Source organism: Calypte anna, chromosome 6 (assembly GCF_003957555.1).
Source record: "Calypte anna isolate BGI_N300 chromosome 6, bCalAnn1_v1.p, whole genome shotgun sequence".
Classification (NCBI taxonomy): Eukaryota; Metazoa; Chordata; class Aves; order Apodiformes; family Trochilidae; genus Calypte; species Calypte anna.
Window position 1 is genome coordinate 7212363 of NC_044252.1, and position 21779 is coordinate 7234141.

The window sequence follows — 21779 nt, forward strand, 5'->3', positions numbered from 1 at the left end:
GAGTGAAAAAGTCCTTTTTTATGCTTTAGAAGGTCACCCCTGTGCTCAATAAATCCTAGATGGTTAGGAAATTGGTATGTTTGACCTGTGCTACTGCATGGTACTACAACCTGGGGGGGGGAGTTTTGTGCTCTCATAGCATCATTGATACCAGTCTTGGGGTCAGCTCGAGTCTTTCTTCCTCCACCCTGACCCATCATCCCTCCCTCCCTGTGCTGAGCGGGGCTGCCAGGATGGAGCTGAGCAGTTCCAAGGGAAGGATCTGCTGCCATTCCCACCCACCTGCTCCTCCCTTTGCGAGGTTCCAGTGGTGCTGACTCCACTTATGTGAAGGGTTTTTCCAGGCTCCCATGTGCACTGAACAGAGGGAACAGCAGCTTCCTTTCCTGACTCGGAGTGCAGCACAGCCTGAGCTGCTGCCTGACAAGTGCTGGCCTTGCCCCAGACTCAAGTCTGGGACATGGTTCCAGGCTGGCCACAGCAGCCCTGAGCCAGGGGTGTAACAGCTTCAGCCAGCACACTCACCTTGTGAAGCCTTACCCTTAACATAGCCATAAAGCTCTGTACTTCCAGCCATACATGCAGTACATGAACACAAAGCACTTGGTGATTTTACACAGGAGCAAGTGAGGAGCATTCATCTGTTACAGATATAGCAGTAGGAGGAGGGGTGGGTAAACTGGGAAGAAAATGGGATTGTGTTTTGGAGAGGACCCCATTCCTCAGTGCAATCTGGTGATCTCGGATTGTTCAAAGGTCTCCAAATGTTTAACAAGCCATGAATGGTGTTCTCTGCTCCTGCTTCTCATCTTCCTTGGTCTGTGAAAGGCCTGAAGTATTTTTATCCCTGCCTTGGAAAGCTTTACTCAGGATACACAGAGTTCTGCACATGGCTGCTTCTACAAAGGAACCTCTAGCCCAGTCAGAAAATCTGTGTGCAGATGCACACCCACACATGAAATTCAAGGTATTACCTTTGAAAGGCTGCCAAGGCCCAGCTGCATGTGGTTTCACAAGAATGTTCTCTTACTGCTACAGTGCAGCCTAGATTAAGTGACTTCTACTGGTTCAAAGATATGGAAAATCCTCAAAAGAAGGAACAAAATATGCAGGGAAGATCATGTTCAAAAGCCTTTTCTGGTAGAAGACACAGAGAGGAACTCAATTCCAGTTGTGCAGCCAAATAAGAGATGTTCTACAGCCATGGGAGAAGAGGACTGAAGGCCACTAAAATCCATAAAACCTCCTCAAGTATTCAAGAGCAGTAAGAAACACACAATCATTTTGTCTGCAGCTATTTCTCACAGCAGCTGAATAAAGGCTGAGTGATACAGAGATAGCAGCCATGTGTCCAGGGGCTGATGCTTCAGTGCAGAAACCAAGAGGTGCTGCCCAGTGGGTGTGCACCCAGTGCCAGGGATTCCTGGTGTGACAGCAGAGCTGTGCACAGCTGTGGAGAAACACACAAATGACACACATGAATCTCACAGAGATGGAAGCAGAGCTGCAGGCAACACACCTCAGCATTTTTTGTAAACCATCTTGCAAAGGAGACATCCCACACTGTTCAGTTGAGATTACTTTTTAATGGAAAAAATTAATCAATGTTTTACATAAATATCAATTGGTGATAACAATACAAGTTGAGTAAGTAAAGGAATACATACCCCAAAGTTTCAGAGGCTTGTAAGGAACTGACAAAGTAGCACACAATGATGTCTACAAGGAATTAATTATAAGAGGTGGGCTCCATATCAGTCACTTTAATGAAGTTCAACTGCTAATCAAATTAGGCTGTTATTGGAGTTAGTCACAGTGCAGTCTTCCCATGCAGTAAAAAGGACATGTTCAAAGGAGGGAGTCAGCTTCAAAAACATCTAATTATAGCAGAGAGCCAAAACTATCAAAGTCCAAAAGCCTCAAGTGGACCACTGATGTTAAGCCCTCTTGGGGTTTGGTATCACATGTACAGTGTGCCCCTCTCAGACTAAAAATTTCAAATGAAATGCACAGGTTCTGTCAGACAGGAATGTGTTCACACTGACAGGAGATCCCATGGTTGGATCTCGCCAATTCCTCTTCTACAGAGTTGTGAAGAACTGAAATAATTTTTATTCCAGGCAGGCTGCAGGGATGGGGAGAAGGGAAGGCTATTTTTCATAGTTGTTAAGAGCAATTTGTTAAGTGAGTAGAAGCTGCACTAAAAACTATGTAAATTCACAGTTTTTCATGAAAGCTGGCAGGCATTGATCCACATTTTCATCTGTTGTCTCCACAGTCTTTCCTATAGACTCAAAATGTTAGGTATCTAGAGAGTTATTACTCATGTTGAGTCCAGGGATCAGTTATTTGACCCCACTTTCATATGCATAACATGGAAGTCCATGGCTTAACTATCTATAAAACAGATCAGTGGGAGCCACACAATTTGCCAAGTTAGTGTTTTTCCTAATTAGACAGCATTCCATCAACCTGATGAGAAGGCATAAAATTCCCCTAATATTACCTTTAAATATTATGTGGCTAAGATGCCCGCTTTCTTAGTGGTTTAGTCAATAAAAGTTCATTGTAGATTATTTAAAACGAGCAAAAACATTCACTGAAAAAGTGCAAGATGAAATGTGTAATTCAGATAGTTACTAAATGCTGAGGACATGGTAGGATCTGATCTAATGAATGGCTCAAAACTTTGCAAGACAAGTTTTTGTTCCAAAATAAGTTACCAATTCTCCTGTCACACATCAGGTCCCATCAGTGCTTGTCTTTTTCAAAACCTGACTACAAATAGTCAGCTGGGAGACACACCAATATAAAATGCAAAGGAAACCTTAAAAATTACCAACTGCTCAATAAAAGAAATGGCTTCCAAACACAGCCTAAGTTACTTTGCAAACCCAGTAAGCCAGAACCCAACTCATGACAAAGTTGTAGCAGCTGAATGGAATAGCAGTCTTCTAAAGTCACTGCCAAAGGTGGACATGTCACAACACCAGAGATTTTGCTTTACATCTGGCTTCAACATACTTCAAGTGACAACCCATTAAAGAAGAATCATGTAGCCCCTTAACAGACAGGAATTTACTAACACCTCTATAGTAGCAGATTGCTTATGCTCAGTGAGTTTACACTTCAGAATTAATCTTAACAAAAAAGGCATCTTCTGCACCATAACTCTTGTCATGAGTCATTTTTCTTTTTGCTATAATTTTAGAAGAAAAAGCAGACGGCCAAACACAAACACAGGAATTCAGCTGGCTGCAGTCGCTCAGCGTGATGTGCGATTGATCAGCAGGAAGAGGATGATTTCAATGCTTCCAGTTGGTCACATCTACAAATTTAAAATGAGGTTACTCTATTTGATAAACAGAAAGCAACACTTCTCAAAAAAAATAGAAGTTGTATAAGACACTGGGGGGGGAAAAACAAAAAAATACTTCCTAGAACTTAGTATCTCAGCTTTTAGGGTTTGCAGTGTGCCTGCTAAGGGCTTTTATCATGAATTTCAAAAACAATGATAAGGAGTTATCTTAGCAGAGAGGAGAAATGTGACGTCAGCTGTCACTACTGAGACAAGAAGGAAGCTGCCTGGGAATTTAGACATTATTTGCACATTCTAGTTACAATAGAAATTACCAAGATTTAACCAATTGTCACTCAGTTGAAGAGTGATTTAAAAGAACCTAAGTAATTCCTACCCTGGCTTGCAATCAAGAGGAGGAATATGTAACAATTCAATGGTTCAAGCTGTTAAAGAAGTATATGGGGAGAAAATCACAATGCTGCTAAACATTGTCTGAAGATGTCAGCTGGCTGCCAGTGTCTGTATTCTGTACCCCCGAGTTAGGTTTGGGTTCAGCTGTTCCAACACAGCTGTGATTCCTACCTGTAGAGGAGTCTGATACAGCCATTGTTCTTTATCTCCACTGAGTTTCATACAGGCAAAAAGGTCACAAACTGTAGGAAGGCCAAAGTCCTGAAAGAGAAGTCACCTTAATTACTGATCTTCAAACATAAATACATTGCAATGCATCTTCAAATTTTGCAAAAAAAAAAAAAAAAAGAAAATAAAGCTGATTTCTAAGTCTAGGAGATGAATACTTTCTTAATTTATTAAAACTAGTTGTACTTCAAAATTAACTCAGGTTGTGTTAAATGCTGGCCTCATCTACTTATATAAAAGTCACTAAAAACATTTAAAGAGCTAAGAAACATAAACAAATGTTGGTATTATCCAGAAGAGCTATGAATTTGTAAAAGAAGGCAGGCATTAAAGTTACTAAAGCAATAAACCCAAGACACTGACTTAAGACCATCAGGAACAAAGAACTTCAGCTCACTTGTGCTTTCTTGCGTAGAAGCCATTTATCTTCCACTGGAGGCAGGGCAGTGTTTTCAAGGTTGTCTGAAGTCAACACCCAACTGTTCACATTCAAGGGAAGGTGGAATGGAGCCAAGAGGTCAAGGAAGGGACTCTTGAAATTATTATCTGCTTTTTCCCTACTCGCCTTTTCTTCTGCACTTTCTGCTGTGTGTTCAGACCTGGCCAGCCAGCTTGTCAGAGGCCTTTCGAGCAGAGCTTTCCAGGGTTCTGCAACCTCTGCTGAATAATCTGCTTTCTCTGCACTAATGGGTTCCCCTGTGAGCTGCTGTGTGGTGTTAAGCCAGGCACTGTCAGCAGACTTGGCCTTCTCGTGCTCAGGATTTGGTAAATCTTTCTGGCTGACTGGAACTCCATTTTTATCCTTCCCTTCTTTCTTCAGAAGCCATTTACACAGAGCCACTTTTCCACAGTTATCATCGCACACACACTCTGAAAAGCTGGCACACAGCTCATTAGCTCTGCACACATCTTCCACCTTAACGGGGGTCTGGGGATGCTGAAGCAGCCAAGCATTTACAGCAGATGTAGTGGGTGATTTCTTTCCATCAAGATGCTCATTCAGGCACTTCAGATTTCCCAGGTTCTCAATTTCCACACTTTTGATCTGGCTGCCGCAACAATTCGTACACGTTTCAGCTTTGAGGAGCCAATCATCCAGGTTAAATTCTTCCCTAAAAGGTTTAAATTCGTATTTCCATTTCTCATCTGAAGTACCACTTCCATTTTCTGTGTCAGGAGTAAGCAGCCAGTCTGAAAGGTCCATCTCTTCTTGTTCAAGGGATTCCAGTTTCTCCACCTTTTCAATAGTGGAAAAGGATGAGCTGAAAGTAGAGGTGGAGTCCTTGGAGCCAGAGGAGTCTGTCTTCCCAGCAACATCACACTGTTGATTCTGCAGGAGCCAATTTTCCAAATCCTTTAGATTTCCCCAGGCTTGCTCAAAATAACTGACTTTGGAAGAATTAAACTCCTAGTAAAGACACATTGAAATGCATATATTAACACTAAAAACAATGTTCAGAAACTGTTTGCACAGTTACAGTTTGGAACATTCTGACAGTAAGTGCAAAAAGTATTAGCTGAACATAAGGCAGAGTGAAGAGAACTATAGAAGGTTTAATTCCCACCTGCAACCAGTTACTGTGTTTTCCCCTTTATTAAAAACTAGGTTAGTGTGTAAAAAGCTTACCTGGCTGGGCTCCAGCAGGCATTTTTGTGTAACCCATTCTTCAAGATTGGTGCTGGGAACATAGGGAGCCTGGCAAGCACCCACAGGTCTGCTTCCAAGTAACCAGTCAGCTAGCGAAGCACTCACTGTCCCACACAATGTTTTCTGCTGAGAAAGAATGATCTTGGTTGTGAGAAAGTCTAATTGCTGAGGTAATCTATGGTGAATATGAAAACAGACATGCAACACGCATCAGGATTTCTGAACCAAAAGAAAAACCGGTCCCTTCTAATGAAAAAAAATTAAATCTTCAACTGCCTGCATGACTTAAACCACTGCACTGACAAATTATTTTGCAGTCCCAGATTCTTCAGTGAGGATGACAAGAGAAGCAACAACTTCTACAACATACAGTTCTGATATGTGTAACCCAGCCATAATCCTCCCTGTGCCCACAATTCCCATTACTAATCTGTTACCCTCCTTCACTGACGCTGTCTCTGCACTGAGCCAAACATGAGACTTCCCATTAATTTCTGCATTAAAAGGAACCTGATAGCTCCAAGTCCTGCCTTGGCAGCATCAAGAAATATTAAATTAAAAAATTCTGACTGCCCATCACACTCCAAATTGACTTTCATGCTGTATTCTTGCAGATTTGGTCATGGAGCAGCTAGAACCTCAGATCACTCATGCTCACCATGGAGACTGTTCCAGGCTACTCAAACATCTTAACAAACAGAAGTCATCACTCAAGCAAGGTAACACTGTGTTTGCATTCTCCTTTTTCCTTTAATACAACTAAACATTCACAGATAGATACAAGTCTTAATCTTACCTGCTCACAGTTCACTAGGGCACAATTCTGACCTGGGAACCAGGAAGAAGTACTCTCTCTCTCTGAGGTTTGCTGTATGGAACAAAAAAAACCCAAAACAATCCAAGAGTTAATGTAAATATGGACAAAGCTGAGTTTCTAGGAAGAATTCTACAACAAAGCAGAAATAAAGCACAGTTACAGAGAAGTCTGTGGCTAACAATTTTCCCAGCACTTGAAAATGGAATGGAGAAAGATTTACTGTAAGAATGCCACATTCAGTCCATTTCCTTTAAAAGAATTATCTCAAATAATACAGGAAATAGGCTCCTTACATAGGAATCCCAAAATATTTCTATAACAGAAAGCCATCTGTGATGTAGAACTATTAATATCTAAAGAAATCCATAGCATAATTTTACAGTTGCTGGAATGGAGTAAGAATACAACAGTCATTCTTTCAGTCTCAGCCAAAATATATTAAAATAACATGTACATAACTAGCTCTAAGCTCAGTCAAGGTAAGACCTACACACAATAATTAATAAAGCCTGTGTATATATTATACAGCTGAACTATGACTCACACACAAAATTAATTCAAGTTTTAATTAAAAGTAGAAATACCACTTGGAATATATCACACTATAGCCTCAAAAGATTTTTTTTTTCCTAAATATTCCAACCCAGGAAAATCTTGGTGCTTACCATTGTTTTAATAGAACCAAATGAGGTAATAGCCTGGCGAAGGTAAGACGTGTCAGCCTCAAAATTCAGGATGGAAGACTCCTCTGGTTTAAGAGTAAGATTCCCCAGTCTGAAAGGGTAAGATGACAGATACAGAAAGAAAAAAATAATAATTTACAATCTTCTTTATCCATCTTGTTTTGAGAAGCAAGCCATTATTTCATAAAAAGGCTTCTAAACTGACTTGGCACTAGCTAGGTAACCGAAAGACTTAATACTTGCATAAAAACAAAGAGATGCCTATCCACAAACCAAGAATAAATAACTAGCCAGCAAAACACATTTCTCCTGCTTACTTCAATTGCCAGTAACTAAAATTTGAAATAATCTACACAAGTGAGTACCTCCACTGGTCATTATAGTCTCGGTTTTTCAATCCAAGATAAAAAAATATAAGAATTATATCTCATACTGCTTTAAATATCTTACTTAGAGGAACCATTAAAAATGTGGAAGCAGTGAGTCGGACCTATTATTATTTCTATTAGATAAAAAACAAGAAGTCAAAACAAATACTTGCATCATAAAAATATATTTACCTTTCTAGGCAAACTGAAATCTGATTTGCTAGTTCGTTGCTATAGGAGCGTTCCAGCTGATGAATAAGGCAATTGAATTGTCCCAAATACTGCAGGGAAGACAAAACATACGTTACTGTTCTGGCTTCTGAGATGAGAAACTAGAAAAGACTTGCACTGACAAAGCAAAACGCCAGTGCAGCAATTTACAGCCACCTCTTACCCAGTAGAGCTGCTGTGCCTGCTGCTGCAAGGCCTCCTCTTTCAGCTGCTGGATGAGATCCACCTGCTCGAACAGCCACACCTCGCGGCTGCGCAGGCATTCCAGGTGGCGGCTGATGTGGCTGTGAATCTTGGCTTTCACCTGTAAAACAAGAGGTACCCTTTCCAGAACATCTGCCTAGGGTATCAACAAACACAAGCTTCACCCATTACAGAACAGTATTTGTCACAGGTAAGTCCTGTTTTTGAAACAATTTGTTTCTCAAAAACTAAGCAGTCACCCACAGCACCATGGAGGATGTTGTTGGCAATCTCTCTCTAAATTAAAAAAATGTTTAAATGTTTCATCCAACAGCTGCAGTACCTTCTGCATGCCTAAGCTGGTAATACAGCAATACCTTTATCCAAGTTGCATGACCAAGTTACACAGCAAGATGGTTGCAATCTCTAGGAAAATTTCCGACTATCAGCATAATCGAAAGTATTCTGGAATAATAAAAATTGTCATTAAAGGCATGTTACTTATTAAAATGCTTTCTAAAAAGAATTTTAAATTACCTCCTGCCAGTTCTCTTTAATCTGTTGTTCAGCTTTAACAATTCCAGATATAGCTGTTTCCAAGTCCTTCTTTGCTTGAAGGCACTTTGCCAGAGGCTCACTGCTGCAGGAATTTCTACTTCTGTCTTGTGGTGGACTCATTCTTGAAGTGTTCCTAAAGCACAATGGAAAAAACCATTTAGTTTCCATTCCTCTTTAACAGAAGAGGAAGAGCATCATATGAAGAACCATCTGCTCTACTTCATTATAAAGGTGAATAAAAAAACCCTAAGATCCTACACAGATCCAAGTTTTCTCAACATAGATAAGGCTTCCTCTGCAGTGACAAAGGTCTCTCAAACACCTCAGCCCACAGAATTTACACAATTTCAAGAAAACAACAGATATTTGACAACAGCTTCAACTGAAGGAACTTTGCCAATCCTCCCTTGTCATTCACCTTCCTCTGGCTCTCATGTCCAGCCAACAACTCCAGCAGCTGCAGGCTGATCCAGGCAAGGTTCAGCAGCTCTGCTGGAGCAGGAGAATGGCCCAGCAAGGGCAGACAGTTCCAGTTCCTCTTTTTTCAGGTGCAGGCAAATGAGCTGGCTCCCATAAATAAGAGAATTCTAGTACAGTTTGATCTACTGAAAAAACACATGTTGATACACAGATCACTTTTTACTAAGGTGCAAAGGCTGAAATTATTTTGCCCATTATTTTTGTTTTGTTCACAGCCAGGATAAATTACTCAGCTTCAGCATATCCTCAACTAACAGGAGCTCAGATAGAAAATTTCTACAGAAGCTGCATTGGTAAGGATTCTGCAACTAAGGGGAAAAAAAGCTAAATGAGGCTTTTTAGTAAAAATGGGAAGCATCAACTTAAGCATTTTTTCTAAGCAGTGGGTAGTTTCAATTCTCCTGTTACTTTCATGGGATTCCTGAAGCACTAACTAGAGACTTGCAGCAAGCATTCTATTTACAAGTCTTCAGCAATGACAGGCACAGAAATTTCCAGTAGGATTAAAGTGTCCATGTGTCTATCCAAATATTTCAGATTTTTACCACCCTCTAGAAGGAGCTGAAAAGAGTATTTTGACTATGACAATCCTGTATAAGTGAGCAGCTATTTAGCCTGCAATTTCCAAGCCCCCTGACCACAGCAGCCCCAAAATCCTTCTAGAGCCAAGACCTACCAGTTACATTAAGTTGGCTATTTTAGAGAGCAGAGGGCTAGGAACAGTTTGCAAGAGGAAGCTGATGGAAAAGGTGAGGTTCAGGGAGTGGTTGCATCTCCCTTGGTTGCCTCTAAATCATGAGCTTCCCATCTCCCAGGAGCCCCCAACCATGAGACACGGAGCAGGCACAGCAACCACATCAAGCCCCTGCACACAGCTCAACCCCAACCTCAACATAGCATCTCATCTTTTAAGAAGCACAGAGCACAATGATCAGGGAAGTGAACTTGAATTTATTTTTTATGTTAATGCTACATCATATTCAACAGCATGCTGAGGTCCAATGATAGGGTGCAAAATTCTCCATTCTGTAATAAAACTGACACTTTTGTCCATGTATTTCCATATTCTAATACATTCACAGGTTCAGTTCTGTCAGGTTTCAGGATCTTCACTTTGCTAGTGATGTTTACTAAAAGGTAAGCTTTCACTTCACAACACTCCTTGGTTTAATCTTGCTTATCAACTCTCCCATGCACAGCCTCCAGAAAGACGTAAGTGGTAGCCCTAGTTCTCAGATACAATCTAGAATTACTAATCCAAAGGCAGAGATATACCTAGCCAAGAAAACAAGGACTTTGGATATATTAAAGATGTCATACACTCAAAAATAAGCAAACAAAATCATATTGTTCTTTATTATTTCATTCATAACCTGACACAGCAACTGACTCAAAGTCTGAAAGGGTAAATGTAAGCCATGTTTGCTAACACAGCAGATACAGTACTTAAAAGAGTTTTATGAAAATTATGCCATGTATCTACAAATGCCAGGTCCAAAGAATGCTGCACTGCCATTTATGTATTTTCTGAATTTATAACACCAGGGAACTAGGCTCAATGCCTGAAGAAATGCTACTTTTTCACACTTCGCATTAGCACCTTCAGACTGTAACAGTCAAATTTAAGAAACTTACACATGCTCCTCTAATGAACTCTGAAAATACTTGTGTTTGTTGCATTTCTGTTCTTTCATTTGATTTCAATAGTCTCCCACCAAAATGTATACAGAGAGAATAAATGCTGTTTTCCTCCAGCCAGCTACCTCCTGAAAATGGCTATTCTCATGCTTTGTCAAAAAGTAGCTGATAAAACTAACATTACAGCTGAGGATGAGAGCCAAAACATGGTTCTTTTCAATCTCCATAGGCCTCTAAAAAAAAAAGTGCGGGTAACCACCTATTTCCTTACTTCCCAATTATCACCAAACAGCACTAGAAGGTTCAAGACATTTGCAGGTCCCATGCCCTGAAATACCCGAAATCATAGGCTCAGCAGCAACAACTATAATGAATTCTGCAACAGAGTCCCCGCTTTGGGCCATTTTCACATCATCGGACTCTTCCCAACTGCAGCAGGTATGGCACCACTGTCCCGCATCACGGGATGCACTATTCCCCCCAACCCCTGACCCCGCACTTACTGTCGGGGGAAAGCAGCACTCCCGCAGCCTTCTGCTTACAGAGCCCTTTCCATCTTCACCCTTCCACTCTGCAAAGGCACGGACTCCAACAATCCTTTTTCTGGCTCACGTAAAACTCTTTCTCAGCCCCAAATTCCGCTCCAAATCCTTGCTCGCTGATGCGGGACGCGACCCTACCCGGAGCCGAAGCGGAGAGCAGGCGGTGTTCCGCCGGGGTGTGTGAGCGGAGAGCGGGCGGATCCCGCGCTTATCGCTGGGGACAGGCGGGGCCCCGCCCGGACCGGCCCCGCCCCGCCCGCCGCCACAGCGCCCACCCGATCCCGCACGTCAGCAGCGGCCCGGAGACCCGGCCCGGTCCGGCCCGAAGCAGCTGGGGTGGAGCAGCCGCAGAACACCGCTGCCACCCTGCCTAACACACCGAGTGCCTCCTGCCATCCCGCTGGCAGCTCAAACCGCAAAACCAGAACGGTTTGCAACAAACCCACTAATTTTTGCAACTGAACAATGTGTGGCAACGCTCCTTTTTTTTCAGGAAATAAACGCCGGAAAGCGCACCCGAGCGGGAGGGCGTTCGGTTCTGCAGCAACGAGGGCTAAAGGGGCTGGGAGCCTCCACAGCAGCCGAGTGACATCTTCCCTCCCTGGCCCCACAGGGAACGCGGTACAGCACTGCCCTGCGACATTCAAAGAAATCCTACTGATAACAAACCGATCAGATGCAGTTAACTCCTGCAGGACCTGGAATGTCACTTGCAGAAACAGTTCTCATCTGCTCTTGCTTCCACAAGTGATGAGGAAAGTGTAGGTAAGGGTTCTGAGTGTCAGTAAAAAGCCATAAAAACAAAACAACTGCCCAAACGAGACAGGAAGGCAATACCAGTGCTCCTTATGGCAATATAAATACCAGACTTTACAGAAGGATTTTTGGCTGCATCTATTAACTCCCAAAAGCCTCACCCGAGGGTTGTCACTGTCAAGACCCCTGGTCAGAGTACAACCTCTCCCAGTGCTCTGTACAGGCTCCAGTCTTAGAACAGTCTGCCCTCCACCCCTGAGGTGTCACTTCCCGTACTTGCCTCCTTTTGCTTTTATTAGTAGATCAGAAAGTGCTGGTAGAAATGAACTAATTTAGATTTCAATTAACTATCAGATGGCTAGGGAGAAGAGGGAACAACCCTTCCTCACCTATGCTATCTGCTAGCAAGCCAGTAGAAAACTGGTTTTACCAGCTTTTCCAGCACAACCACAGGAAGATCTTTTTTCTCCATTTCAAATGGATACTGCATAAGCTCAAAAGATGGCCACGCTGACTCCCTGCTGAGGAAAAGCTTCTGAAAGGTATGAAACCTCACATCAGAGACTTGCTTATAAATGTGGAATGATTTCCTTCACTTGGCAGGACAAGGCTGTTCCAAAGTTACATCTGATCTGACTGCATGTGGTTCCAACCCAGCTGCCTTGTTTCAACTGAAATCCCTCTTCATTTCCATTTTCACCCACCAAAGAACAGTAGTTCCTCTTCAGTAAGTGTCCAAAATTAGGTACGTGGGAGTTGTGGTCAGGGAGGAAAGTACTGTGAGCACATGAGCTGAATCTCAGAAATTTCCATTTACATCCAAACATAACAAGTATTTGATACAGCACAGCACCAATTTCACAAGCCAGTATCTGTGTGGAGCTTCTGCTGTGGGAGTTATTTTACTCCAAAACAAGTATATATCACCCTATGTTCAAGGTCCCAAGTGGAAAAAAATTACCCTCCACAGTTCTGAGCTAGAGAAGAGGTGAAATTAACACCTTAAGTAATAATAATACAAAAAGTTTTGGGCAATACATTTTCTAAAACTCAAGGTAGTTTTTACCTCCTGCATGATACTGGATCTGTGCCCCAGAACCAAACACAGACTTTTTAGCCTCTTTTGGCCCTGGGAAGAGCCCAGGCACACACACACATCCTGAGACATCTTCGCAAGGGCTAAGTTCTGAAGATCTGCAAGTCACCAACTCAGCAGAGACAAGATGTCTGATCGTCATAATTACAGGCAATACCAAATAAGACATCGCAGGCTGGAAAAAGACACACTGTCACCTTCACACAGATTCTACATGACAACATAACTATCTTTCAGACTTTTGCATTTAAAACCCTTTGGAAAACAACTGAGGAACTGAGGAACTTTCTATGCTTGGGTCGCCGGGCCCCACGGCTCGCACTGCCATGCTCTTTGTCCACACCACGTTCAGCATTTTTTACACCATTGACAGCGTTTTTTACCCTCCCATGGCCACATACCTTACCTAAAGACAACCTTGTTTCTCTGTCAGCATTTCCCTCTAACGCCAGCCACAAACACCGAGTTTAGAGATGAAAGACTGACTAACAAAATCCCTGAAAACTCTGCCTCAAACCCACTGCCTAACAACAGACATTTTCTAAGATTTCAGTGAACGCGGGGCACGACATCTCCTCAGATGATTACCGCTTATGAAATCTCAGAAAAGCGCAGTTTTTTTAACTTTTCAATGAAGGCACGAGGTGGTGTGAGGCGTGCCAGCAGTTTCCCTTCTCCGGGGCCATAAAAGAAACCGAGATCAGTACAAACCCCAGAGCACCGCGTTGGATCGCTGTTAGCCCTTCACACAACTACTGCCATTTCCTGACAGACCCGCCCGGCCAATTCCAACCCCAGCCGGGCCTCCTGAGCGACTGTTCTGGGGTCTCACTCGAGAAAGGGGGGACCGGGCCCCCTCAGACCCCAGGACACCTCACCCGGCACAGCGGAGCTGCTCCCCCCGGCACTCTCGCCCGCCCGCCCGCCCGCCCGGGCCCCCCAGCGCTCCGCCGCCTTTGCGCGCCCGCCCGCACTCCCTGCGCGGAAACCCGGTACCGCCGCGCCGCCACAGTCGGGGTTCGGCCCAACCCCTCCGGAACAACCGGGACACGCGTTTCGCTTCACCCAGCCTGAACCGGGCGGCGAGGTCGGGATGGCTGAGGGAGAACCCGGGCCGCAGAAATTAACGACCGGCACACACACACACACACCCTCGGCAAGGATAACGCGTGACCATCCCTACTGCGCGCAACCGCCGCCAGCCCGGCCTGCGAGAGACCCCGGCCCCGTCACCACCACTCCGCGGCGGTCCCCGGGGAAGCCTCGCTTACCGGCGTCCGCGATGAGCTCTGCCCTCGGTTCGGTCCGCTCCCTGCCCTCGGTTCGGCCCGGCCAACAGCCGCCGCTCTCGCGAGAGCGCCGCGGACGCGCCGAGACGCGCGCACCCCCTGGCGGCGAGGCGGAGCGGCTGCGGGTGGGGATGGAGGCGCCATGGCGGGCGGGGGCAGGGGGCAGCGGTCCCCTCACCGGGGGCTCGGCCCGAGAGAAGGCCTCGCAGGCACGGTCACCATCGGCGGGGGCACCACCGAGAGCGTGTCCCCCGCACCCCCTGAACACTGCTCGGCAGGCGGCGGGAGGGCTGAGCTGCCCGTCCCCGTCAGGGCCCGTGTGGCGGCCTAGAGGCAGCCGCCGCCTCAGCCCAGGCCGGCCCGGCCTGCTCCAAAACCCCGAAGAGTGCCGGGACCCTCCCCACATGGGACAAAACGAAGCAGAGCAGAAAGATGAAGTGGAGAACGATCCAGGGAACGGGGCAGCCCATCCATCTGGGTCTTCCTTGTGCCCACTGGGAAATCCCCAGTATGCTTCGTGTTCTTGGTTTTACACAGTTCCCTTTTCTGTTTGGTTGTGTCATTTCCCAGGTGTGAAGCAGAGCTGAACATTTCCCAGTATCTGCCATCACAGTTCTCACCTGGGAGAAGGATCCAGTTACTATTATAGTGGCTGGCAAGAGCAGATTGCAAGAGAGCAGCAGCTCCCCATGCTTTTAGCTATTCAAAGCAAGATGACGGCTTCTCTGAGACCATCCAACCATAACCTTCAAGAATGTGTGTCTGTGAGGCACTGCCCTTTATAGCTCTTCATACAGGACTTAAAATACAGATCTAACAGAGAGAAAGGACTTCAAATGGAAACCCAAGTAGGTGCACAGCTCTGCATACATGTGGTAGCTGCATCACCATTTTCTACACACGGAAGCTTCTCTGGGTATAAACTGAAGAGCTGTTTTTTGGAACAGGATCTTATGAGCAGAGTTCATGGCTGCAGCCAGAGCACAAATAATCCAGCACTAACCTAAGAGAAAGTAGAAGTCAGCCACCCACTCCCTGCTGTTCTGTTGGCCCAGGAACCTATATCTAAGGTGTTTGGCTTTTATGTCTAAACACATGGTAGAGACAGACTGTGCTATATAATCCTTTTCTGTGTATCTGGATACACAGCCCTGACTGACCTTGAAAATCTGCAGCAGCACTCGTGTACCTGTTGTGTCTTCCCATCCATTCACCCAGCAGCACAGTGACAGTGGTACAGCACAGCTGGAGGTGAAGCTGGGTGGAGTATGAAGTTGTAGAAATCATCATTCCAGGCATCAGGGAGAATCATGCAGCTCCTGCTTGTCTGTCCATCTCCATGTGAAACTGAAATACAGACTACACCAAACTGCCTCCACATCTTTCATTCAAAGAAGATCATAGAAAGGTTTTCTGTAGTTTCTCCAGGGGCAGAACTTAAGTTCTGGAAGCAATGGGCTACAGTGAGACCCCTTTGTGAATGAAGGTCCTGCCACAGACATGAACAAACCTGTTAACTCATTGTGGTCCAGACCTATTGGTGGAAAAAATAACAGGAGTTTAACCAAAGGAGAGTCATCCCTTGGCAGAGGAACAGACAACAGGAACAGATTAATTTGTGATAACAAATTATTTTTCTTGTGCAATAGAGCTTATTAGCAACTGTAGAGGGAAATACCTTTATTTATGTACTACTTCATCATGTATGCAGTGAAGTCAGTGGGACTCCCATACCATGTGCACAGCCCCCTTGGTAAGCATATACCCAAACATTCAGGTATTTGCCAGCACAGCATCTTTTGTGTGACAGATGCCTTCATAATAGGTTTTCCTAAGGGTCATACATGTGCTCCAAGCCAAACCCTGGGCTACAGTCATTTCAATCCTCAGCCCTTTTTTTTTCTGCTCTCTTGTTTGTTTGTTTTCATGTTCACTTTTCCCTACTGAAACCCTCCAAGGCTTCAGCTCTTAGGTACATCCCAAGCAGCAACTGCTTCATATACACATATTCTTTTGCAGAAACAGAAGATTCCTTGATGGCCAAAAATGTCTTCCCACCCAGCACTGCCCAGAGGGATATGAAGGGCTGCGAAAAAGAGCTGCATGGCCTTCGGATGGTGGCCTCAGGTGATGCCAATCAGCTGATAAGGGGGCGGCACCCTGCACTGCCGAGAGGCAGAGAAAGGGCTGCGAACAGGAACGTGGCCATGATTCTGTTATGGTTAAAGCACTCTCAGTTCAGGTATGGTAAAGCACTGCACCTCACACATGCTTCACAAATGAGATGAATGCCCATGTATATTTCATAAGTTTAAATAGATTTAAATACATCTTGTTTGAAAACGATGCTTTTTAAAAATGTTAAAACATGTTGTTTAAACAAGTTTAAACAACAGCAGGAATGGCCCCCAATAGCTACACAAAAATGTGCCAACAACACAGTGTTGTTTGTCAGTAAGTGTGCTACTAACTTCATCAGCAGTCTTCTCCAAGGGAGTGATATTCATGTCACCTAAAAATGGTCATAAAAGGCTGTACATACCTGTAATAAGGCTTGCCAAGGCCAGGAGTGTGGGTTTGCTTCAGTGCCTGGTATGATACTTTGCTACAGTTTGCTGGCCAGGCTACAATACACTCACAGCACTCACAATAAGCAAAGTCACATCCCAAGAGTAGCTCATTGATCCTAGACTTGGTGGTTCCCACAACTTGAAATATTTTGGAAGAAGATAAATATTAAACATAAGTCATGTTCCACATACACCACAGTCATTTAATAACTGCCTGGCACAACTGGGATGTTGAAAGTTCTGTAAATATGAGAAATCAGAACATCAGTGGAAAAGTTTCTCATGGAAGTATGGAGCTCACTGCTAAAAATTCAGAGACCCATGGTTTCCTGAAGATCTGAGCTTGGGAGGTAAAGCCCCCATGCCTGTCAGCCTGCAAGTAGCAGGCTTTTGGGACAGGGCTGCCACTTTGAATTTGGCTTCTTGGAGGATAGCTCAAGTTGCAGGATAGTGGAGAGAATTATTATTAAATAACTGGGAATGAAGTTAATTTTGACCCATTTTCAAAACATTATCTCAAAAAAGCCTAGTTATTCTCAGGGATTCTGCATTTTATTAGAAAACAAAGGAACAGCATTTGACCTTGCACAATATATTTCTCCAGATTGCTTGTTGCAACAGGATTGAGGAAATGAACTTAAACTATGTGAGGTTCTTATTAATCATCTCTGGCAAAAGACAGTTGGGTGGTGTCTGGTACAGGGTAGGAGCCTTCAAACTCTCTATCCCCAGTAGAGACAAGTATTTAATTTTGTATAGAGGCATATAATACCCTCATGTTCCAGTTTTCTGAGAGAAATATTAAAAAACTTAAATAAGAACCTAATGAGGAAAAAATGCTCAGGGAAGACTCAGAGCCAGTGACCCATGGGGATGCTGGGCCCCATCATGAACACTTGTTCATCTGAACACAAGGGAAGGGCCTCCAGGACAAAACCACAGGAGGACCATGTCTCCACTTACTGCATCCCCAGGCAAGGTCTTGGCATCAGCACTGAAGGGCTCTCACTAGCAGGGAGAGAAGCATGTAAAGAGCACATCATTTCAAATAATTTTAACTAACCTAAAACTGTTTTTACAAAGCTTCAGTCTACTTCCAAAAACTTAATCACAAACACATTCAAGCTGCAGTAGAGCAGCTGTGTGAAACCAGTCACTGAACACTGTGAACTTCTTTTCCCCCATATACACATACACATGTATATATACACACATATATGTGTATATAAACATATACACACATATATATTTCCCCCATATACACATACGTATACTCCAGTCAGACTGGAGCAGGAAAGGACTCCGGGAGCAGGCTTAAAGCACAGAGGTTGCTTTATCTGACAACTATGCTGGATTATGGCTCTAGGGATTGTGCTCATTTAAGTGGACAAGTGGGTTGTTGAACAACAGGCACCACACAATCAAAGCAGGTCTCTTCTGCTTTCTGAGAATTGAGTGTCTCATTTTTTTTTCCAGGATCCTTTTTAAGAAAGCAGCTATAGCAGCATGACCCTAAATTAACCCCTAATTCTATTGTTAGGGTAAGGCTGATGGTGAAAAAAACCTGTAACAAACAGATCACTGCGAAAATGAGGAAGAAATTACAACATAACACATCACACAATGAATTCAAGCCTGGATAGTTCTGTGAGCTTCATGCACTGTGAAGAGCTGCCTGTCAGCAACCGTGCACTAGAAAGCACAAACAAAAGGGATCTTTTGGCAAGGTCCAGTGCACAGGAAGCTGTGACCCCATCTTTGCTTTATGGTAAAAATTGTAGGAGGTGACCAGGGACCAGAAAATGCAGGGGAGAAAGAGCAGGTAGGGACTGTTTTGCTGTGTGCCAGATGCTCAGCACCAGGTGGAGCTCAGAGATGGAATCTTCACCAGCAGGATTTCACCAAAGCTCTTGACCCAGATTCCTGGTGTTACACCACCTTCAACACCACAGGGGACAAAATCTCTCCTTCATTCCAGCACTGAGCCACCAGCACCAGCGTTGTTGCTGGAGTTGTCTTTTCTGTAGAGCAGGAGGTGGCTGAAATGGGGGAGGGCTGCAGTGTCATTTCCTTGCTTGTTTCCCCCCTTTGTTTTCTGAGCTTCCTTCACATTTCATCTGAGTGGCATAGCCCATAGTATATTGAAAGCCTGATAATAAGATAGATGACATCTGTTTAGGTCACAGAAAGGATTAATGCTTCTAAAGACTTACATGCTAGAGCTTAGTACTCTGCTCTCTGTACACATTGGCCTTTGCACATGTTATAGCTGACAGCTGAAGATCCAGAGAAAGATGGAAGCCAGGCATCCAAGTGACCATGGCAAAGAACAAGCACCATTCCCTTCACTGCTGCAGCCCAGCAGTAACCAGCCATGTGCTTCAAGTTGTGAAAGAGCTCCAGGAGGATGAAATTACTCTGCAGCAGTAGTTTTGCCTGGGGCAGGGGTGCTGCCTCACAGAAAATGGAGATGCTCATTCCAGCTTGCAGATGGGAAATAGGGGCACACTGTTTTCTACACTGGATAGATTTTTTGGCTGCAAGTTTCTTTTTGAGTGAGAAAAGGAAAAGAATTCTCACTAATCCACACATGGCCCACAAAGGTTACCTATCTTGTCCCCTCAATAAGCCATGTGGCTCTGTAGAGCTGCCCCCTGTGAAAGGGCAGGGAAGTGGGGTGCCCTTGCACAGCAACATCCCAGCAGCTCCCTGCCTCAGCAGGCACTCTCACTCCTGGGGAGATTTTGATTGAATACAAGAGGAAAATTTTCACTTTAAGGAAAGTCAGACATTGGAATGGTCTCCCAGGGGAAGTGGTGGGTTCCCTCACTTTGGAAAGTTTAAAGTCTCAGCTCGATGGGGTGCTGAGACTTCTCATATGAACAATAATATTAGAAGGGTTGGACTGGATGGTCCTTGAGGTCCCCTCCAAGCTGACATTCTGTGATTCTGTGACTGGCAGACACCAGCAGCCCAGGGCTCTGCACTCACAGGCATTAGAGTCTCCTTATGTGCAGAAGGTCAGCTGGATCTTGTGACCTGTGTAAATAACAAGGCTTTGGAAAGAAACTCATTAGGCACGTTGTGTTCCTCACTTCAGCTACACAGGTCTGAATGGAAGTAAAAGAAATAAAACTTAGAAACCAAAACTTGGGTCACTCCTAGAATCCCAAAGTCCCCTGAAAGGGAAGGTGACTGACCCAGCAAGTCCCACCAGGTTATTTAACTGGTATCATAGAAGTTGATTAGAATTATTTATTTCCAACTCATAGAACTAAATGCTGCCTCTTTCTCTCTTGCCAATTAACAGTATTACTTAGCACTAATAGACTGCTTTCATTTCAAGGGGCTTAGGAAGACAAATTAATCACCTCAACTTGTCTGAAAGGAACAGATGGTAATGAAGTATTAGCACTGCAATTTCACAGTTGGAAAGGCTCTGGAGAGAGGGGGCTAACAGTGTCTGGAGGTCAACTTAGCCCTGCTTTCTGTCTGGAGCTGGGATTCCTGGCTCTTGCTCTGCACTGAGATTCTGCTTTATCCCAACATCACCCCACATTGCTTTTCCTAAGCAGAACTACATGCTGTTTTCTATTCCACTTTTAACAGGAAGGAACATTCTTCCAGAAGGCCTCTTACTTGAGCACATCTTCAGACAGGTCATTGCTGCTGTGGATTTAAAAGACTAAATGTCTATCCAATCATGCAATTAGTTTAGCTTGCCATTATTTCTTACTCTCTGTAAGCAGAGAAGCGATCGAGAAGAAATACATTGCCTTGTCTGTACAGTGGAGATGCCTTTTTTCCCTGAAACATCTTTGGTTACAGTTGGGCACACAACAACTGATTGTATTTTCCTCCCCACTCACTCCCAGTCAGAGTGAAAATGGTTAAGTGCCCTCCCCCACCTGACCCCAGCAGTTAAGCAACCTGTCACAAACACAACTCCAGGAGACCATTTCTCAGAACAAATTGACATTTTCCAGGAGAACAAACAAATAAATATGCTTATTTTAAAACTACCTGATATGACATTGACTATGCAGGGGTTTTTAGGTTTCTTGCTTGTTTGTTTTCTAAGAACTTAATCATGGAAGTTTTTTACTCAAAACAGTGAGAGAACATCCTCTATTTCAGTATTATCCCAGCAACCAAAGATTATCTGTAATTAGAACTGTAATGTTAATAAAGCCAGTGCCAAGTGTCCAAAAGGTTTTGGCCTCTCCTCTAGGAATGGTAACAGTAAATATGGTGATACATCCCCTTTGTTTCTACAGAAAGACAACAATTCAGAGTGCAATTATTCTTTTTTTGCAGAGCTATTTTGTCATTGTACTGGTACCAGTTTCACTTCCCTTCAATTTGTGCTGAACCACTGACCTAACCCTCTCAGCTCATTGCCCATCACATAGCCATCAAGCAGCATATACAGTTCAGTACCTACAGAGCATCGAGGGGTGACAACTTAAACACAATACTGCATTACCAGGTGGCTGTCCCCCTTTTCCAAGGGAAAGAAGGAGCACTGAGGCAAAGGGACTAAGTTTCCAGTGTGCCAGTGCAGCCCTCACTCTGAATTTGTGGGAAAGGCACCCCCAACTTGATGATCTGTAAAAGGCACCTCAAGCATACAGGCTGGGGAGCAGAGGAAAAGTGATGCAAAGAAAACTGGTTTTCAAATGGACTCAAGAAAATAACACACCCTGATTCCATCCTAGCTTGACAAGCATCTGTGCTACACATCAACCCGCTTAGCTATGAAACTAGTATAAGCTCTCCTTCTACTTTATTTATATTTAAAAGTACAATGAAATGGATTTGCATTTTCTTAAGTTAGAAAACATTAAAAAACATAGATGGTATTTTCACATTTACAAAAGTAATACATGAACAGAGCACTAATATGAAGAATACTTAATATACGCCTGACTGTATTTACTTTAAAAAAAAACAATCAAACCCAAATGCAAATGAATCCAA

General features: G+C 44.0%; 1 protein-coding gene across 4 annotated transcripts; it reads right to left on the reverse strand.

Annotated features, from left to right (window-relative positions):
- Nucleotides 1-1569: 1569 nt before the first annotated feature.
- NCOA4 (nuclear receptor coactivator 4) lies at nt 1570-14312 on the reverse strand. Of its 4 annotated transcripts, none has more exons than XM_030452800.1 (10): nt 14212-14312; nt 8408-8561; nt 7851-7991; nt 7649-7737; nt 7071-7179; nt 6385-6456; nt 5568-5714; nt 4338-5348; nt 3884-3973; nt 1570-3328 (listed from the first exon to the last, which is right to left on the reverse strand). In XM_030452800.1, exons 2-10 carry the CDS (start codon nt 8546-8548, stop codon nt 3323-3325), a joined length of 1806 nt encoding a protein of 601 aa, XP_030308660.1. In that variant the 5' UTR covers nt 8549-8561; nt 14212-14312; the 3' UTR covers nt 1570-3322. The 4 variants fall into 4 exon arrangements, with proteins under 4 accessions (XP_030308660.1, XP_030308658.1, XP_030308657.1 ...); XM_030452798.1 differs by lacking the exon at nt 14212-14312 and adding an exon at nt 14092-14197 and having other exon boundaries at nt 5568-5711; XM_030452797.1 differs by lacking the exon at nt 14212-14312 and adding an exon at nt 14092-14197.
- Nucleotides 14313-21779: the final 7467 nt, after the last annotated feature.